The sequence below is a fragment of the Rhipicephalus sanguineus genome, chromosome 6 (assembly GCF_013339695.2).
Source record: "Rhipicephalus sanguineus isolate Rsan-2018 chromosome 6, BIME_Rsan_1.4, whole genome shotgun sequence".
NCBI classification, from domain to species: domain Eukaryota; kingdom Metazoa; phylum Arthropoda; class Arachnida; order Ixodida; family Ixodidae; genus Rhipicephalus; species Rhipicephalus sanguineus.
The window spans coordinates 75442468-75463659 of NC_051181.1; the positions used below are offsets into that span (position 1 = coordinate 75442468).

Sequence of the window (21192 nt, forward strand, 5' to 3'; positions counted from 1 at the left end):
TAGAAAACCAGGTTGCTGAGTTTGCCTGCCTCGTCCCATTTGTTTGGTACGTTCACACGCTCGTACATCGCAAGGCAGTCCTCAACATTGGTCCCATCCGCGCCGGTGAAGATAGGAGGGTCGCGAATGCGGGGGACACCGGGGCATGCGGTCGTTGTGGAAGGAGACGTTTGCTGAGCAGCGTCTTGAGGCATGGTAGTTGGTAGGGTACGGGATCTCAGCTCCAGGGGCATCGAATAGGAGCACAGCACTCTCCACCAATTTGTTGAGGCGTTTATTGGACGGTAGTCGGCGACGATATGCAATGGCGACAGTCAAGGCAAAAACACGGACTCAGAGCGCGAGCGCGAAGAGCCAAAGGGACGACCCACTAGAAGGCTATAAAGAGCGCAACCCACTTACTCATTAAAGGCTTCGCTACAATATATATATAATATCTATATATATATATATTATATATATATATATAATATATATTGCCGCGACATATTGGCCGCATTCAATAGCGCGCCGTCAACATGCATAACCGACACTGCGTAGTGCCGCGCAGCGACCATCGTGGCACGAGTACCTGGCCGGACCCGGCTCACATGCGCCACGCGCTCGTGTGTCTCTCGGGGGGAAAAGCAAGAGGAGAAGAGCTGAACGACATCTTTGGTGTTCCACTGACTCGCAGTTTTCCGACCGCAGTACCTTTAAGTTATGGGCACAGGTTCGCCCTTAATAAATACGTTTGTTTTATTAGCCTTCGTGCTTCAGCGTCGCTACAATATATACATATTGTATTGTCGCTTAATGAGCCCCCCCCCCCCTCCAATGAAGGGAGACCTTAAGCCCTGGCTACCGCCAAACCAGCGCCTCCTATATATTTTCAGAGCCTGGGCGAACGCTCTCCTCGGGCCACCGAGCGCGCGCTCCGCCTCCGCTCGCCGCTGCCGTGTGGTGGCGCTGTGCCAATAGACAATGCGAAGCTGGTGCTGAGCGGCCGCGCGTATCACGAAGCTCACAAATTCGTGTTTTCATCAGTTTCTTTGCGTTCGTGCTTCTCGCAGGTTTCAACAGGTACAGGGGGATAAAAATAAACGCGAACACAGCGGCGCGCTGTTTTCATCACGCTCTGACCGTGGTGGCGATTAAAAGGCTCTAGATGGCCTTTTATTGTATCATGGAGAACTCCGTATTTACATCAATCATCCAGGCATCAACCACTTGGAAATAAATGCGAAACAGCAAGGAATGTAGGTGGCGCATATTTGCGTTTCTTTCCGTCCCCACTTTCCGTCCCCACTGGACGTATTCCGCAGGCAGTCTGTCAGGCCGTCCTGCCGGTTCGATGCTTGCATGCGAGTTCGACAGCATTCGCGTTTTATTTGCTATTTGAGGCTATTGCAGCCACGACATTCGCATGCCTTAGTATGTCGTTACTGTTGTGTTCCACTCTGCAAATGGAACGGAAAGAAATCACGCATGCCTTTTCTTACTTCCCTTTACTGATAAAGAAAAAAAAAACTCACAGGGTCCTTTATGCATTTACATAAGACGACTTAACCCTTTGTTGGACACAACGAGGGAACAAAAGTTATCATGTTTAAAACATTTTTAGTGAGCTATTTATCACTTCTTGATCCCAAGAAAACAAATCTGAAAGTCGAGAAGTGTTTTATTGCAAAGAAAAAAGTGGGACCTATATGTCCCACTGTCCACTTAGGTCACTTCGATAAAGTGGGACTCATATGTCCCGCTGTCCACTTGAGGCAGTTCACACTTTCTTGTGAAATGGTGCGAAGCAAGTTGCACACAGCGGAACATTGCACACTTTGCACATATACCTCGTGCGGACTTCTCTTTTGCTGGTTGAGCGGCACCGCCGTCGCGTGCCTGTGAAGCTTGGGTGGTGAGTGTTTCCGGAGAACCGACTCTCATCCGGAACACCAGTCATCGCGCGACCGTTGCTCTTGCCTCGCTTATTCTTGAAGGCAGTGATGGTCCTCCGAGGCTTGCGGAAGCTCCTTTGTGCGATGAGTTGTCTGCCAAGCTTGAGGCGGAAGTGAAGGTATCCAACATTCTCGATGGAGTTGGCTTGTATAAATGCGTTGACAATCGCCGCATCAAGAATGAAGTAGAAAATTCTACTCCACCATCGCTTAGACCGCCGGTCTGCAGGGTAGGCATTCCTCTTTTGATCGAACTTGTCGACGCCACCCATCCATGCATTATAATCTTTGACCACCTGAGGGCACTCCACTGATATTTTTTTGCCATTCGGCAGCGTCCTTTGAACATCGACGCGACATTCTGGTTCGTGGTAATTGGACATCAGGTGGACATTCTTTGTGTCCCTCCACTGGTAGGCAATGACGTCCCGCTTTCTTCGCCACAAGTATGAACCCCTGTCCATCTTGTTGTCAGTTTTCACCTCAGGCGGAAGGTCTTTCTTGTTTGTACGGAAAGTTCCGCAGGCAAAAATGCCTATGTCCCGCAATTCTTGCAAAAGTTTTGTTGATGAAAAAAAATTATCGAAAAACAACTGAGAACCAGTGGGCACGACACCATCTGCTAGTGAGAGAACAATATGCTCACCTAATGTGCGGTCAAGTGGTTTTTGAGCGTTTTTCCCCTCGTAGAGTTGAAACTGGAGCAGGTAGCCCGTTTCGGAGTCTGCGAGGGACCATACCTTGTAGCCCCTCTTTATCTTGGGCTTCATAGGCATGTATTGCTTCAAGCTTGAGCGTCCTTTGAACAAAATCATGCTTTCATCAACTGCAACATGTGTCGATGGGCTGTACTCCGTCTGAAACTTTTTGTTCATCATGTTGATCAAAGGACGCACTTTATATGCGCGATCAAAATCTTTGTCACCATAGCCTGGCATTTTGTCGTTGTCGTTCAGATGAAGACAATTGCATATCATCTGAAACCGCTTGTATGTCATCACTTTGGCAATTTCATTCACGTAGAAAAAGCTATCGGAAGACCAGTACATTTGAAGTTGATGCATGCGGTTGACGCTCATAAGGATCAGCATCCCAATGTAAGCTTCAAGCTCATCGCGTGTCAGCGGCACCCATCCCTTTCGCTGTGTCTGTTCAGCATAGAGATTTGTCTGTTCTAGAATATGGTCCAACACCTCATTATCGAAATACAAGGAGAACGCGTCAAGGGCAGTGATTGTCGGACTGAGTCTTTGGGAGATCGTGAAGCTGTGATTCGTAGGCGTAGGCATACAAACAGTCGACGTATCCCACTGAGGTCCTTCTGAATCATTTTCAGTGTCGGCTTTCGAAACAGCACTTTTCCTTTTTTTCTTTCTTTTGCCTGCATATGGTGGACGCCGTCTTTTCTTCAGCATGCTCGACGAAGCGGGGGGAGCGTTTTCAACATCACTCTCGTTCTCGCTGGACTCATCGGGTGGTAGATCCCAAACTTCATCTTCACTGCTTTCGAACTCTTCATCATCACTGTTGTTAGAGTTCTCTGGCAAGCTCCAGAATAATTCAAGTGCTTCTTCAGCAGTGAGACGTTTCTTGTTATCTTAATAAAAAAAGAAAAGAAGCAATCAGTATGGACCGAGCTGCCCCCACGCTATTGCTGCGCAACGCTAAGCCTAACGTGGAACAGGTGATTCCCACTACTATTCGTAAAACAGGTTCCGTTTATCTATGCACTGCTAAACATCACAAAATATACCTGCTAGTTGTTTGTAAGTGGTTACTGAAGTGCAAGAAAGACAAGATTTACTCACCAGACATTTTTTTCTTGCTTGAAAGAACCTCACAAAAACACCGAAAAACTGCAACGCGCAAGTGAAAAAACAAAAACTGCTTCTTGCCTTGTTGCGTGCTTCCACCTAGTGGAAACGCCACGAAATTGCATACAGAATGTTCTAGCATACTCAATAGATGGCGCTAGTGGCTTGTATGTGATTGCATGAGCTCTCTCAAAGAGCTAGGGCGCCGAGAGCGTGGAATAATAAGTGGGACGTATATGTCCCGCTGTCCAACAAAGGGTTAAATGTGAAAGTCATCCGCTTTATTAACGCGACAGCATTAAAGAGCTCGTATCGCAGAAATTCCGCCGTCGGCGTCGGCACCGTTGGTTGTGAGCGAAAAATCATCATCTTGTCTGTGACCGAAAAATTGAAAAAGCTGCAAATAAAATAAATAATAAAAATGTTGGGTCCGAGTGAGAATCGAACCCAGGCCGTCTGCGTGGCAAGCAGGTGTTTTACCACACAGCCACGCCTCTGCTTGGAGCTGCACTGAAAGTAACTTTCATGCTTCCCAAAAATACGCGTCCTGTATACAGGTGTCACAGTACGAGATGTAATATCGCAGAAATATTGCGTGTTACAAGCGTACATTGCCATCGGGCGTCACACCATGTGAATATCCTAACGACTTAGTGGTTTAAAGACAGCCACCCATTACAAAAGGCACGCACATTACTGCGCGTATTCCCTTAAGACCACGTAGTGGGTGCATCGTAACTTCGAAAAGGTTTCTCGCGCATAATTGCTCCTGGTTTAAGGCATGCTACCCATTACATAAGGCACACACCTTAGTGCGCGCATTCTCTTAAAACTCGTAGTGTTCCAAATGCGCACTAGGGGCAGGATATCGCTATTGCGTTCAACTCTTAAAGGCGAAGCTTAAGTGTCCCCCAATTTTTTTTTCTTCCCAGTCAATGTATTGAACATCCCCTGCCTCCCTCAGAGATTTTTCTGCCCCTTACGTGGTTTTCTTACAGCCTCAAGGATCGGAGGCACTGGAAGCTTTCTGCACCTCAGATGGTTATGCACTGCCTCCGTGACCGGCCGATTTTGACCAAACGAAGATGTAATATGACGACCTCACGTGATGTAACGACACGATTAAGTCAGTTTAATTATCTGTTACGTCATCACGTGATGATTTCTTGCGTCACTCGTGTTGACGCCGCCGACGGTGAATTTTAGCGTTTGATGAGGCATCTAAGGCTTCCGCCTAAATACACCGTTCGGCTGTCCCTACATGAAATTCCGGCTGCCACTGGTGTTCGGGAGAGGTGGCTTGCAGTAATTAGGCGGGATAATTGGTCTCCTACTGCATATTCAAACTACACTAGTATACGTAGCCGTCATTTACGACCGGAACATTTCATAGAATATAAGAAGCGGCGGCTTAAGAAGGATGCCCTAGCGTCCGTCTTTGCAGCCTACCCTTCACATTTGCAGACCAAGGTAACAACTGAACCAAGCATGGCAAGTATCACTAAACGTGACCTTGCTGGGTCCGAACAGTCAATGAATGCATGTACCAGTAGCAACGCTGCCTTGCGATCGCAGCCATGTGCAACGCTGACATTAGGTCCTGAAGCTGAAGAATCGGAGCCCATGGACACCACATGCGCTACCGGCGAAACATCCAACAGCCATCATGTACACTGTCACAATTAATGCATTCACAAAGCTGGGCAGGCTGCCCCATGCGACAAAAGCGTCAGGTCGACAGCCATTCGGCCTCTGCATTGCTCACTATCGAGAAGGCCAGGTGGAAGTGAAAATAAATAGAGCTGATGAGCCAGATACTGAGGCTACAACAATCCGTCGACAAACACAAAGACGAACTCAAGCAACTGACAACAGGCCGCATTTTCACACCTATCTCATTGGCTCAGGTTGAGAGTCGGCACTACAACTTTACACGTCAACAACAGCGTCTGTTCACACACATCAGCCAGCGTTGCAGGAAGCGCGTGGCATATGCAGCTTCATTTTGTTTGTTTTTTGTACCCCCACGAATTAACAGGTTTAAGCTCTGAAATAATGGAATCACGGCCGCCAGGTATTCTCTGTCGGTCCCTACGTGGGAGACGCCCGCTACGCGCTGAGCGCGTTCTGCAGGACGTAAATAAAGTTTTTCCAATCCAATCCAATTTGGCATAGTTCTTCATTTTCTGGCAACAACTGTTGATTTCTCTCGGTGGGAACAAATGTAATTCTCAAAAGCTTTAGGAAGGGAACGGGTGATCGCGTATACCCCTGGAAGCAGTCTAGTGACATTTCGTGCTATTAGCGCTTGAACTCCAGGCTTGCATGCAGTGTGCTACACCAGCAGGCGGTAGCACGCATCGGGGAACTTTAAGCACGCAAGTTTTCAGTATTACCTCCTGGCAAATGCTGCTTTCAAAAATCCGCTTTCCGACAGTCAAAAACTGACTATCACTCAAGCGAACGTAACGGTCACAAACAATCTTAAGCGCATCACTGGCATGCGCTCTCTGGTATGCGCTTAGCAGACGACGCGTGAGCGTCTTGATCAAATAGCCGTGAACGGCACATGACTTTCAAATGGGCTGGGTGCCCAGAACAACAAGCTCTTCATAATTCCCGTCTACAAGTTTTCATTATACTTTAAACAGCGCGAATACAGCCGAAAACTGGTCTATATAGCAGTCTCAAATGCAGCCACGGCATTCGTTTCCGCGAGCGACGACGCCACGGCAGGTCTACTACGGTAGTGGCGCCTAGCGGCTGAAAGCCCAACTAACGCCGACGGCCGGTTTCCATTGCGCTCCGCTCCTTCGCCCAGGCACAGAAAAATACAGGAGGCGCTGGCCAAACATTTAACGGAGGCTACGCGAACGCGCCTTATCTTTCACTGTTTCCTCTCACAGTGCTGTTGGATTGATGCTATAACCGTCCCCTTTATAACGGGGTGGTGACATCTGTGTCACCATTCTCGAAAAAAAGCGCACCGTTGCTGCGACCGTCCACTCGCCGCGTTTACATTACAAGTTTAATTTCGTCAGCGCTTTAACACCGTGAGGTGGCAGATTTAGCCCAAGCCTCGCTCATAGCATCCATCCATATCGAAAAATTGCTCTCCGACGCTCGCCTGGCTGTAGCACTGTGCTCCCCGCTCGCCTTGTGAGAAGTAACGGCCAGGCTTAGAGGAATGACACGACACACGTAGCGTTTCTCTTCGCATTTCCCGACGCTTTGAAGGAGCGCATATCGAGTTTCATTGTTTATTACATGTTTGCTGATGGCATCTATGCGCGGTAATCACCATATGCGTTTTCCACGTATATGTTAAGAACTTCAGCTACCGCAAGGGTTAAATCTTGATCATGGGCATTAGTCGTCGTTACGGAGATGTGCCACTAGGCGTCAACGTGAGTTAGATGCGTCCACATCAAGGGGTGATATATTATCCAAACAACAGTAGACATTGTACGAGCTCTCATATACCAATGCTCTATAAACATTTTTTTCATTCAAGTACCTAAAGGCCTGGGTAGGTATTACATAGGTGAGTTATTACACAATAAAGCTAGTACAATTAGTGTACAAATTGAATAACAAATACAAACGATTCAGAACACTGATGCTACGTGGAGGAAATAAAGTACTACTAAAAAGAAAACAGGACAAGAAAAACTGGAAGGAAAATTTTCGCAGTGTTCAAAGAAAAAGAAAAGGATGCAGGAAAATGGTAATTCCTGTTCATTGAAATTCTATGTACAAATAACAACGACAATAACAACAACAAAACATATACGCAGAAGAACATTATTCGCGTTCATTAAAATAACTTTCAAGTTTATTTATGAAATCTTCATGGTTTTGAGAAGAAACGACGTCCGAAGGTAGCTTGTTCCAGTGATATATTGTGAGGGAGAGGGGTGATTTACTTACAAAGATTGTACGAGCAAAAACGGGTTGTACTTTGAAGGGGTGATCAAGGCGCGGAAAGATACGATCGGCGGCCTTGATGGGCCATGCGCTGAACGACGATGTTGAGAGATAATTTGTGGTTCTATGATTAGATTCAGATATTTTTTTACGTTAGTTATGCTAGATGTTCGTGAATAATCTTTGGTATTGAAGCGGGTTGTTTTATTTTGAATTGCCTCGAGTTTGTTGATGAGATAAGACTGGTGCGGTTCCAAAAAAAGATGCATATTGCAGATTTGCGCGAGCCAACGTTGCATAGGCCAATAATTTAGTAGACTTGTTCGCCAAGTAAAGGTTACGCCTGATGAAGCCAAGAGTTTTGCATGCACTGCTACGGATTGCTTCGATAAGGTCACTCCATGAAACGTTAGAAGATAAATGAACACCCAAGTATTTCATTGCACGTGCACGCGCAATGATTGTGCCACTTATCGAATAATGAGTAAGCTTGGGATTAGACGTTCTAGTGAAAGCTACAGCTTTAGTTTTCGAAGCAATAATTTCCATTTGCCACTGTTTACTCCAATCTGCAGTTTTCGCAAGGTGAGATTGCAAAGCGTCACTATCAGGAGTGGCAATTATTCCTCTATGAATTTAGGCAGTCATCTGCGAATAATCTAACTGTAGATAAAATGTTATTGCTGATGTCATTTACATATAACAGGAACAAAATAGGCCCCAATACAGAGCCCTGACGCACCCCTGATTTGACCAGTGATTGTCAGGAATAAATCTATTGGAAGTTACAATAGCACACCTTTCACTTTCGTGCTATACCGATTCTTATGACGGAGGGATCAGCCATCATTTTTCTTTTGTGGCCAGTTAGCAAGGAAGGAGTGTTCCACACACGGTGTCGTGGCAGTGAGCGGCACTTGCTAACACTCCCAGATCCAGCAAAAAGAACCGAGCCCTCGATCCACCCCATCTTTCCTACAACTGTGCCTGATACAGTAAAAAAAAAACATCGGAGAAAACAGGCATTACAAGACTGCTCTGCCACTCTGTGAATAAATGTTCTCTCTCTCTCTCTCTTGAAACAGTCGCATCACAGGACCCAGAAAATGCTCTCCTGACTCTATTCTGTTCCTGTTTCATGTTTCAACTACTTTCAGATGGTTGTTGAGAAGGTACAAATAATATATACGCTGACAAAACCGCTCGTGTTCAACCCGGAGTTCTGTAAGCAAATCAAAGCTGAACTCGCCCCGCAGCAGGTAAGTACATTCAACCAGAATTGATGACTGTATAACTAGATTTTTTTTACCGCGGAGCTATATAGGCTAGTTTCTCACGAAAACTGCCTCTGTCTGTAGCGTGCCTAGAAAAACGTCGCATCGGCAACTCAATACGAGTGAGAAATAGCAGGGTTTAGCGAACGGCGGTGGTCGAGTGGCCGCGTAGTGCGAGCACGCAACTGGCCACGTGTTTGTGGCATAGCTCCACTCGTAGCGAATCACGCGCATCAGCGGGGTTCATTCTCGCTACTACGTTGTCACGTTCATTTAACGACCGTGGTACGCCCTCGGAACATAGAGGAAGGAAAAAAATTGCGAAAGCGCTTTATTGTATCCGAATGTATGGCAAAGTATACAGCTTCAGGAGCGTCAAATTTAAGCTTTTAACAGCTCAGCATGGGGTAAAGAGAAGAGCAGACGATCCAAGTGCGTTCTCCGCGTTGGTTCGCTGCCCCGCTGATTTAATGTAATCGGGTAAAACTCGCCCACGATGTGCGGTCTGTTTGTAACGAGATGTAAGCGTAGGTTCACCTGGCTCGTCGCGGCAGGCCTTAGCATTTCGCGCTGAAATTCTTCCAGAAGGGTTCTTGTGTGACCGTTGCGATTAATCGTGTTCGATCTGACGTGGCCGCGATTTATGCGTTCCGTATTTCCTGCAGTCAGGGTCCACGATAAGTATACGTAGTTGGAATGAAGCTTGGTCGTCAGGCCATTGTTCTTTCTCACAGCTGGGGTGTATCGCGGAACAATTCTATTTTTTATTCCAATGCTTTTCGTGCATTTCGCGCTTGGTCATTGGTCAGAACGGCGGTCCGTCCGCGTTATCGACGCGATCAGCCATTCGCGAGTGGTGGATGATAAGAATAGCATAGAATATGGCATTGGAATCGGGAATAGCATCGTTCCGCGATTGCACCTCTGGCTTTCCGAACGAGCGATCGATCAACAAAGTTCAACGCGTATATATGAAGTGCGCACGGTACTGCACATAACTTAGAGCTGATGGCGATGACGCTGCCGGTGGTTTTGCCAGTGCCGACACAAGGTTTCGGAGGGGTAAGGGGTGGGGGTTTCAAACGAGGGTCCGTTGTTACTTGCTTGTGATGGTGTGAGACTTCAACGATATCTCCGCGCCGCAACGGCCTCCAGCTGGCCTCCAATCTGGAATGGCTCAGTATTTTTTATAATGAAGGTTAAATTTCATAGGGCATTGCCGAATTTCTTGTTGCGAAACATATTTCAGATAGAAGACTTTAAACTATTACGTCACGTGCCCAAGTCCTAGCTTCCCTTGAGGTCAGGAAAAAATGGTGAAAATATTGTGAATTAGTTATGAATATTATATGTACCTACCACAAAAACACACTCTCGAAGCAATAAACTCTTGAATACGTAAATAGGCACGCAAACTGAAAATGAAGGAATTGTGCAGGCTTTTCCTTTTCCCCCTCCTTGATGGCTACCTGATGTGGCTGTAGTACCTATCAACTAAGTACTTGGACTTATTATTTCATGACCTTTCAAGATCGTTTTACAACCTGCGAGGTTGATACTACAGCTAGGCACAACTTGTTTGGTATAATAGATATCGCTAAGACGGTTATTAGCAGTTAATAAGATGAAGTTGACTTTTACAGATTGACTTAGAACGAGCGGACCACTCTAACATGGAGGCGTTAATCAAGGACCAGGACAAGGCAAGCGCGTTCCTCAAGAAGCACGTTGTTGCTGAGGGCCTCACCGAAACCGGTTTGGGTCCTGTGGCAACTGACAGCAGTAAGATATTTTTGTTGCTGCTACAAAAAAAGCGGATATTGCTACAAGTGCTAAACGAAGATACATTTTATCTGCAAGGAAGATTCCAAGAATGTGATAGCCAGAAATGAACTAAGGCTAGCCGCTCGTTCTCAGTATTGTGACCTGGCGTAAGTGAGCAAAACGCTGGCCTAAGGAAACGCGGTCGCAGCAGTGAGCGAAACGACCTTCATGCTTTGTACTAACGCATTGCAAACTTCGTCATCAGAACACAACACGTACAAATGTATAAGCCATCTGCCGATTATTGTGAAAATATGCACGCGTGACAACGGACAATCACGCCAGGCCGCTCAAGTAGCGCAGTTATCGCAGGAATCACGTGGCTTCTCTGGGAACCCTGCGCAGGGTTCTCTCGCGACCAAAGATGGCCGTCGCGTGTCCGCTTCGCTTGAGCCACCAACGTCGGCTGCCCTGGCACATAAAATATACGACGCAAGCGGAAAGTTCGCCAATTTGGACTTTAACGGCACCTTACGGCGGCAGCAAAATGCAGCTGATGTATTTGTATAATTGGCTATAGCTATGAAATGACAAGAGAAATTTCTGACGTGGCATTTGTGCTTAGCCTCGCAAGTTGTATTTAGTTACGCAGGGACGGGTATTAGCACATGAATCAGGCTATAGTATGAGCGTTAATTGTGAAAGTTCAAGGAGGTAAAATGCCTTGTCTGTGCATATTTCGTTGCACAGATAGACGTTCTGGATAGTTTCGCTTTTAGACCAGAGCCGCCCGCTGCTTCATCATTCAGATCGCCCACAGGACTACTCGCCTGCCAGTCGACCCATGCGTCAGTCGCTCATCAAACTACAACAGTCGGTTTGAGCAGATGCTCTTTCTGAAATCTCGAAAATGAGATTCCAAGATATCATAACAGCGGTTCTGATGCGAATTTCGATAGGACAAGCATTTGCTTCACTGTATCTCGCTCCCTTTCGGCACTGCTATCTCTGCTATCAATATTCTGTTCGTTAAACCAAAATGTTTGTCAGCACCAGCGCTTTCTTAGCTGTATTTTTTCACAGAGAAGTGCCATGGATGGGCATATAATCTAGACACGGTGAAGCGCGAGAAGGACCTCGGGACAACGGCGGACAAACGACAGGCGCTTACCTGCAACCAAGCTTTATTCCAGAAGCGCTCAAGGAATATATAGGCGAGGATAACACTGCCTAATGGCAAGATCAAAACCCGCAATTACTGACACTAGCACATTGCAGACCCTAAAAAAGATGGAAATTAACAAAGCAGCGAGGTTAGACAGATTAGTGAGATCATGGTGGCCACCGCATGCGCGGTTCAGTGCCTTCCAGAAACATTAACATTTTTGCGCTGAGGGCCAAATACGGCTCGCTAATGTAGGAATCTCGCTCCCGTTTTTTTGCTCAGTTTCACCATGATGCACGTGCGGTCGTCCCTCTGCTGCGTGACAATGCTAAGCTCCTGAAAGTGGTTGGCAACCACACGTGCTGCAAAGGATCGCTAAAATGTTAGCACGTTGTTTGCCAGCTCCCAAAGGTGACCATTGAGGCAGCTGCTTTTTGACCGAGCTACATGGCGCCAAAGCAAACAGGGACCCTTTTCACGACGCCTTGCATGCAATTCGCCTAACCATTTAGGTGCTTTATCCTGTACCCCATCCCAGGATTCACAACGGGGCCACTCATTTAACTGTAATGCACTTTTACACCACCGCTTCATGCGAAATATGAATTTCGCAGTCAGCAACGGTGACTACGGCATGCTAGAAACTAAAGCTGGAACGGCAAGCCGCGTTTGTTGCGGGTGAAAAAAGCGACGTCCGGAGTGGCCGACACCCACGTTTGTTCCTATAGCAACGGTACATAACGCATTTTCTCTCTTGAAATTGCGTCGTCGCACTGAAATATATCCACTACGATCATCGGACCAACGGACACGCACCGTTGCTACTTCATCTGGTTGAACACGCATTGCAAGCCAGCCGAGAAGTGTCCCTACCTGAAGAGTATAAATCTTACACCGTGGACTGAGGCTATACGGCGTCCATCTGTAACAATGCAGTTCCGAGCGAATAGGGCGCCGAGCTTCGCCGCATGAGCCCGTGGCTGCGGTATATATTGCACTGTGGCCCAGGTATTCTCTAGAGGGAAGCTAACACCCTCTAAGGCTATGAGTTCGTGGCTGCGGTGGGGCTGTTAGTGTCCCTGTCACGTGCACAGCGTCGACTGGCCGAGTTCGTCCACTGCTGCCACTGCATGAACACGCAAACTGTACCACGGGTAAAAGCGTACATCTCCGTCGGGCAATGTCTGCGCACTTGGTATTTCCTACCATGGACGCCGGTGGAGATGCTCACAGAGAACAACGCGCGCTCGCCCGAGAACAACAGTTTCGTCGAAGAGCAGATCCCGCCGTCTGCGCTAAACAAGCACAGGACGAACGACTACGTCAATTTCTGAATCCTACTATAGGAAAACAGGACACTGCAGCCAAGCGGCAACAACGTAAGTAAAATCCTAAGGCGGCATCTATCGAAGCACAAGGGAAATGCCGGTATCGAGCTGATCCCGAGGTGCGGGTGCGTAATAAAAATGCTCCGGAAACAGTAACATGGGGACAGGGCGCGCATTGCACTTCCCCTGCATTAAGATAGGGTCGTGCTGCCCACAATGTTTATTCAGAGTGACCGCAGCTTGTGCGGTGCCGAAACCACAGCAAGAATGCCCTTCTGCTGATCCAACTTGTTTGCCGCGAACTTTGTCGCGCCTTTCTGTGTTTTCTTTGCCACCGAGATCTGCTGACTGGACGTTGTCCTTCCTCGCATTGCGGATTGAGTCGGCCAGTGTCAGCGACAGTAAGCGCCGGTCGTTTGTATGCCCTTGTCCATGTCGTCCTTGCAGCGATTCGGGCCCCTCGGTAATAACGCAAAACCAACCAGGCCGAGCTACCGCCCTGTTAAGATAACCATACATAGTGCGTAGGTCGGGCTTAAAATTTACTGCCATTGTGACTCAGCGGAAAGCACGACGGTAGCTCTAGTGCTCGTTCTTAAGGACAGTTTCGGTTCTACGGGTGACGCAACGTTGTGTTTTTCTTTCAGGTGCTTCCGTCGCTGCCCAACGCGAAGAGCGCTGGCTCCTATAGTGCGCTAGATTTATTAGCCCAACACGTGTTCTTTTTCGGCGCTGCCATTGCTACCCTGCACTAGAAGTGTTGGCTGTTGCCGTGCGCTCACTGTACTGCCCCAAGGCGTGAGTGCAGACGCTATGGGGATACCGAGCCGACGATGCGGTGGGCATGAACACATAGTGAGAGTTGTGTGCCAATCCAACTGGCTAAGCGGCCCCCCAGCTTCCATACAGTCTTAATCAGGTCATGGTTAAATGCTCGCTATATCAAGGAAACCAGAAGAAAAACATGAGATTTTCTGGTTATATCTAGCACTTTAAGTGTCACCTGATAAAATAAAATAAATGCAAACAAAACCAGAACGCACGGAGGAGGGTACCAGTTATAAAGTCGCAGACCCAAGTAAGTGACGAACCATTTTACTGAATTCTTGAAACCCCAATTGGCTTCTTCAAAACTAAAAGCGTGACATGATATTGCAGCAGATAAATCAAAATCAGTTTGCTGCTGCCCATGCGCGTCAAGCTGTACAGTTCGTTAAATACGAGGAAGGAATGCGTCAGTTGTGTGCTACCATTAACTTGATGTGTCGCTGCACCTTATTTGGGAGAATGCAAGTTGTAGAAGTTGGCATAATGGCTTTAATATGACATCGTGCGGCAAACAATGAGATTGCGAAGCATAACGTTATAATTAAATATTCTAAGCGAATTCGCAAGCCACAGTAGAGCTTGATTACACTTTGTAATTGAACGTAGCTAGAATACTTACAGTTGTCATGTGCCCACTGGATACAAATGTAATGAACGCAAGACCTTAAATGGACCAAATTTTCGCGTTGAATTTTCTCGGACTGGTTTTTAAGGCATAAAACACTGAACATACATACAAGAATGAATTACTTATAGATGGCCGCTCATGCGACCAGTGGGTGAGTGGTCAGGAAGCACGACATTATATAAAATTACATACAGACATGTACTCCTTCCTGCCATCACCTATGCAGCCCCTGTGTGGTAGTCTCAAACCCTAATACCACCGTTAAGACCAATGTAAAGTCACTGCAAAGGGGAGTTCTGTTAGTTACCACTAACAGCACTGCTCAACTCTTCGGCATCTTCTCGGACGAAGTGCTTAATAAAGAAATGTATTGCCGCGAGGCTTATATTTCATGAGTTGAAGCTTCACCCACAAAGACTGTGGTCAACGCGCTGCGCAGGCCTCCCCGTTATTCCGTTAAGATTGCGCGCCGCACGAGAATGTTCCAGCTTTGTCGAGAGATAACGCCGCCAACAGCGATATCGCTGGAAAGTTCGACAGCGCCTGTATAAAAGCCGACGCGCTTGACCGCTTGTCAGTTGATCGACGGTCGACGCTCTGTTCGCCGCTATCAGTGCATTGCTGTAGTTCGTCTTTCAGTTTCGCGGCCACAAGTTCGGTCAAATAAACAGTTTCATCTCGGAACTGCTGACTGCTGTCTTCGTCGACGTCACGACCACGTGACATCTGGTGGAGGTGCTGTTCGTCCATGTTCCGGACGCCCCCGTCAAGCCGTGAACCAAGCCCGAGTCGCAAAGAAGACGTCGACGCCAAGGCCGAGCAGCGAGCAAGCCGCAGGCAACAAGGTCTACCGCCAGAGCACGGGCCTCTACCTGAAAAGACCCGGCAACCAAAGACCCTGACTTCGACCACAACGACGATGACAGACGCTGTGCCCCCCGCACCGATCCTTCTCCGGACGCCCAAGGAGCCGCCAACCTTCCGCGGCTCGTCGTTCGAAGACCTGGAAAGCTGGCTCGAAGCTTACGACCGAGTCGCGATTTTCAATGCCTGGACCAGCGAAGACAAGCTCCCGCATGTCTATTTTGCTTTGGAAGACGCCGCTCGGACCTTGTTAGAAAACCAAGAGCGAAGCCTGACAACGTGCGACACCTTTCGCACCAGGTTCCTCGCGACATTCACGAGCGTCGTCAGGAAAGAGCGTGCTGAGGCTGTGCTCGAGACCCGCGTGCATATGCCGAACGAAAACGTGGCGCTCTTCACGGAAGAGATGACAAGGCTGTTCCGTCATGCAGACCCTGTCATGCCCGAGGACAAGAAGGTCCGCTTTCTTATGCGAGGAGTCAAACAGCAGCTCTGCGCCGACCCCCCATCAACAGTTCAAGAATTCGTTTCGGAAGAAACGACCAACGAGATGACGCTCGAGATGCGCACCCGGCAGTACAATCGCCGCGCATTTCAAGACAGCGCAGCTGTGCATGGCCTCGGCCCCGACGACTTCCGCGAAACGATCCGAGCCATCGTGCGAGAGGAGCTGCGAAAGCTTACGCCGTTTGCACAGCCGGAAGTTACGTCGATTGCTGACGTTGTACGCGAGGAAATTAGTCACTGGGTGTTCCTCAGCCGACACCGCCGCAGCCGCAAGCCATGAGCTGTGCTGGTGCAGCCCGACGCAACGCCCCCCCTTCTCGCACAAGTCAAGACGCTGCGCCACCCCAGCAGTTCCGCCGCCAGGCACCACCACCGCCGCCACCACCGGCGTCATACCGCACGCCAGCCGGCCAGCGATCCGCGCCGAGGATGACCGACGTTTGGCACGCCCCTGACAACCGCCCGCTCTGCTACCACTGCGGGGAGGCCGGCCACACGTACCGCTGCTGCCAGTACCGACAGATGGGACTACGCGGATTCGCCATCAACGTGCCGCGCGCGCAGCCAGGCGAACGGCCGCGCGACATCGACGACTACCTCACTGGAACACAGTGGCAAGAACGACGACCCTCCCGATCGCCGTCGCCTGGCCGCTACATGTCGCCGCACCGCCGACCGTACACGGGCACAAACCGGGGACGGTCGCCCAGCCCGTATCCGGAAAACTAAGGGCAGCAACCGATGGAGGTGCGGTTGCTGTACGACGAACTACCGAAGATCCCCCGCCGCCGACGACGACGCCGCGACGAAACCTTCAGAACACGACGCGAACCAGACAGACCCCTGACGACGAAATCTCGCGGACTGAAGAAGACCCGACGACGCAAAATGGAAGCAGCGGAACACACCGACGCAGCCGTGACCCCACGCCACGACCTAACTGCAACGCGGGACGACGAACTAGCGACATCGACGTTCTCGTCGACGGCCACAGTGTCACAGATCTCGTCGACACCGGACCCGACTATTCTGTCTTCAGTGGACCGTTCGCCACCAAGCTGAAGAAAGTAAAGACCGCTTGGAGTGGACCTGAAATCCGCACAGCTGGAGGCCACCTGATAACGCCGATTGGTGTCTGCACGGCGAGAGTCACCATCAATAACCGGACTTATCCTGCGAGCTTTGTAATCCTACAAAATTGCTCTAGGGATGTGATACATGGAATGGACTTCCTAAGTGACCATGGCGCCGTCATCGACCTGAGGTCTGAGTCGATAACGCTAACCTCAGACAAAGCGCTCCCGCCCCACGCGACGCCAGGGAGCCATGCATTGAACGTGATAGAAGAGCAGGTGACCGTTCCGCCGCGCTCCAGCGTCATTATTTCTGTCGGCACTGAAAAACCTGCGAACCTTGAAGGCGTAATCGACGGCGATCAGCAACTACTCCTGAACCGTCAAATTTGCGTCGCAAGGGGTATAGCCGAACTCCGCGACGGTAAAGCAAAGGTAGTGCTGACAAACTCCAGCCACGAATATACGCACTTCAACATTGGTACGACGGTCACCTACATCGACGAATGTGTGGTCGCCAGCAATGCTTTCACCCTCTTCGATGCTGCCGAACCTGCTTCGACAAATTGAGGCCCCGAACCAGATTTCGACGTCAACCCGAGCCTTCCGAAGGTCACGCAAGACCAGCTGAAAACCCTGTTCCTGCAATACAAGGACTGCTTCTCCTCGTCATCACGAATTCGACAAAGTCCGGTGGCGAAACACCGAAGTATAACGGAGGAAAGTGCGAGGCCCCTCCGTCAGAGCCCCTACAGAGTTTCGACTCGAGAGCGCGACGCGATAAAGAAACAAGTCGACGAGATGCTACGCGACATCATCATCCAGCCGTCCAAGAGTACGTGGGCGTCGCCCGTGGTGTTAGTGAAGAAGGACGTGTACCCCCTCCAACGGATAGACGACAGCCTGGATCGACTACACAACGCGACGTACTTTTCGTCGATGGACCTCAAGGCCGGCTATTGGCAGATCTAAGTAGACGAAGGAGACCAAGAAAAGACCGCTTTTATAACACCCGACGGCCTCTTTGAGTCCAAGGTCATGCCTTTCGGTCTTTGCTCGGCTCCTGCGACGTTCCAGAGCGTCATGGACACCGTGCTGGCCGGATTGAAGTGACAGACGTGCCTTGTGTATTTGGACGACGTCGTTGTGTTTTCCTCGACCTTCGATGAGTATCTCCGGCGGCTTGAGGCAGTACTTCAAGCAATCAAGACCTCTGGACTGACCCTGAAGCCAGAAAAGTGCGGATTCGCATACAACGAGCTCTTTTTTTCTGGGTCATGTGATCAGCAAGTCTGGAGTGTGCCCAGACCCGCGGAAAACAGCTGCCATCGCCGACTTCGCGACACCCACCGACAAGAAGGCCGTGCGGGGATTTCTCGGCTTATGCGCCTATTACAGACGCTTCGTCAAAAAATTTTCTTGCATCGCCGAACCACTGACGCTTCTCACGAAGACTAACGTGGAATTCAGATGGGAAACGGCGCAAGTGCAAGCATTTGAGGAACTTAAAACCGCGCCTGCAGACGCCACCCATACTTGCGCATTTCGACGATTGCGCCGATACGGAAATACACACCGACGCAAGCAGCGTAGGACTCGGTGCCATCCTTATGCAAAAGACTGACGGGCTTCAAAGGGTTATCAGTTATGCTAGCCGGTCATTATCCAAGGCACAAGCCAACTATTCTACAACAGAAAGGGAATGCCTTGCCATCATCTGGGCTACGTCAAAGTTTCGCCCCTACCTCTATGGAAGGCCCTGTCATTGACCATCACGCCTTATGTTGGCTAGCTAACTTGAAGGACCCTTCAGGTTGTCTCGCACGATGGAGTCTGAGGCTTCAAGAATTCGACATTACCGTCGTGTACAAGTCCGGACGAAAGCACCCTGACGCCGACTGCCTCTCTCGTGCCCCCGTCGACGCGCCGCCGCAAGACGACGGCGATGACTGCTTCGTCGGAACTATAAGTGCCGACGACTTCGCCAAAAGGCAACGAGCCGACGCGGAACTGTGGGGCCTTATGGAGTACCTCGAGTGCAAGACCGCCGTTGTTCCGAATGTATTAAAGCGAGGACTGCCGTCGTTTTCCTTACGAAACGGCGTTCTCATGAAGAACTTTTCGCCACTTGGAACCGACTACCTTCTTGTCTCACCCTCATCATTGCGACCAGAAGTCCTCCAGGCCCTACACGACGACCCGACGGCTGGACACCGCGGTGTTTCCCGCACACTCGCTAGAATAAAGGAAAAATACTACTGGCCACGCCTTGCTGCCGACGTCGCCCACTACGTCAAGACTTACCGAGATTGCCAGCGACGGAAGACACCACCGACTAAGCCAGCGGACTTCTGCAGCCAATCGAACCTCCTCACCGGCCGTTCCAGCAAATCGGGATGGACCTACTGGGGCCGTTCCCGACGTCGACTTCCGGCAACAAGTGGATCGTCGTAGCGACTGACTACCTCACCCGCTACGCCGAGACAAATGCCTTGTCCAAAGGCAGTGCCGCCGAGGTAGCCAAGTTCTTCGTGGAGAACATCGTCTTGCGTCATGGGGCCCCAGAGGTCCTTATCACAGACAGAGGTACCGCCTTTACTGCGGACCTAACTCAGGCGATCTTCAAGTACAGCGAGACGAGCCACCGCCGCACCACCGCCGGTCCCGCAGACCAATGGCCTCGCCGAGCGTCTAAATAAGACCATCACCGACATGCTCGCCATGTACGTCGACGTTGAGCACAAGATGTGGGACGCCGTCATTCCGTATGTGACCTTCGCTTACAACACGGTCGTCCAAGAAACGACGCAGATGATGCCGTACAAGTTGGTCTACGGAAGGAGCCCGGCGACGACGCTCGACGCCATGCTACCCAACGTCACCGATGAAGCAAATGTCGACGCCGCCGCTTACTTACAACGTGCCGAAGAAGCTCGAGAGCTGGCCTGCCTGCGCATCAAGACCCAGCAGCACACCGACAGCCGTCGCTACAATCTTCGACGACGCTTCGTCGAGTACCAACCCGGCGACCGTGTCTGGGTCTAGACGCCAATACGACGACGCGGACTGAGCGAGAAGCTTCTTCGACGATACTTCGGACCGTACAGGATACTTCGACGTCTCGGCGCACTCGACTACGAGGTTGTCCCCGACGGCATCACGAACTCTCAGAGGTGCCGAGCTCGACCCGAGGTCGTGCATGTGGTGCACCTTGAACCATACTATGCTCGTTAGCTCACCTGAGGACTCTAATGTTTGCTTTCTTTATTAGTTTTCTTTAGTATTGCATGTATTCATGTTCTGTTTTTAAGCATCGGGATGATGCTTTTTCAGAGGGGGGCATTGCCGCGAGTCTTATATTTAATGAGTTGAAGCTTCACCCACAAAGATTGTGGCCAACGCGCTGCGCAGACCTCGCCGTGATGTGTAGGAAGCTTCGCGATTGTTTTGGAACAATCCGTTAAGATTGCGCGCCGCACCAGAATGTTCCAGCTTTGTCAAGAGATAACGCCGCCAACAGCGATATCACTGGAAAGTTCGACAGCGCCTGTATAAAAGCCGACGCGCTTGACTGCTTGTCATTTGATCGACGGTCGACGCTCTGTTCGCCGCTATCAGTGTATTGTTGTAGTTCGACTTTCAGTTTCCCGGCCACAAGTTCGGCCAAATAAACAGTTTCATCTCGGAAGTGCTGACTGCTGTCTTCGTCGACGTCACGACCACGTTACAGTATGTAGTGCTTCAGAATATGCATTTGCTCTTGAAACAATTTACGGGGCCATGAACTTTTGCGTCCGTGTCAAAAGACTAGGCTTGCGAATGAATACCTACCAACTATTTCAGCTCTTTGTTATTCTGTGCGTTGACATGCCGCTTTGTTCAATAACGGGAGCTTTATGAACAACAGATCTGTGTGCTCTCCGTGAGTATTCTGAATGAGGCTCAAGAAGGTAGGCCACTCCCGAAACAAGGTGTCTATCAAGGTGCAGCACCCATATGTCCTTCAGCACCAGTCATGTGCTAAGCAGGGCCTGTTCGTGCAATTGACGAAGCAAAGCAGCACCATTCAACGAACGACAATTTTGG

The 21192-nt window shown here is 49.6% G+C and overlaps 1 protein-coding gene across 1 annotated transcript; it reads right to left on the minus strand.

Moving 5' to 3' along the window:
- Nucleotides 1-1642: 1642 nt before the first annotated feature.
- LOC119395897 (piggyBac transposable element-derived protein 4-like) lies at nt 1643-4011 on the minus strand. Its single transcript, XM_037662908.1, has 2 exons — nt 3743-4011; nt 1643-3531 (listed from the first exon to the last, which is right to left on the minus strand). The coding sequence occupies exons 1-2, from the start codon at nt 3888-3890 to the stop codon at nt 1760-1762; spliced, it is 1920 nt and encodes a 639-aa protein (XP_037518836.1). The 5' UTR covers nt 3891-4011; the 3' UTR covers nt 1643-1759.
- Between the last annotated feature and the right edge of the window lie 17181 nt (nt 4012-21192).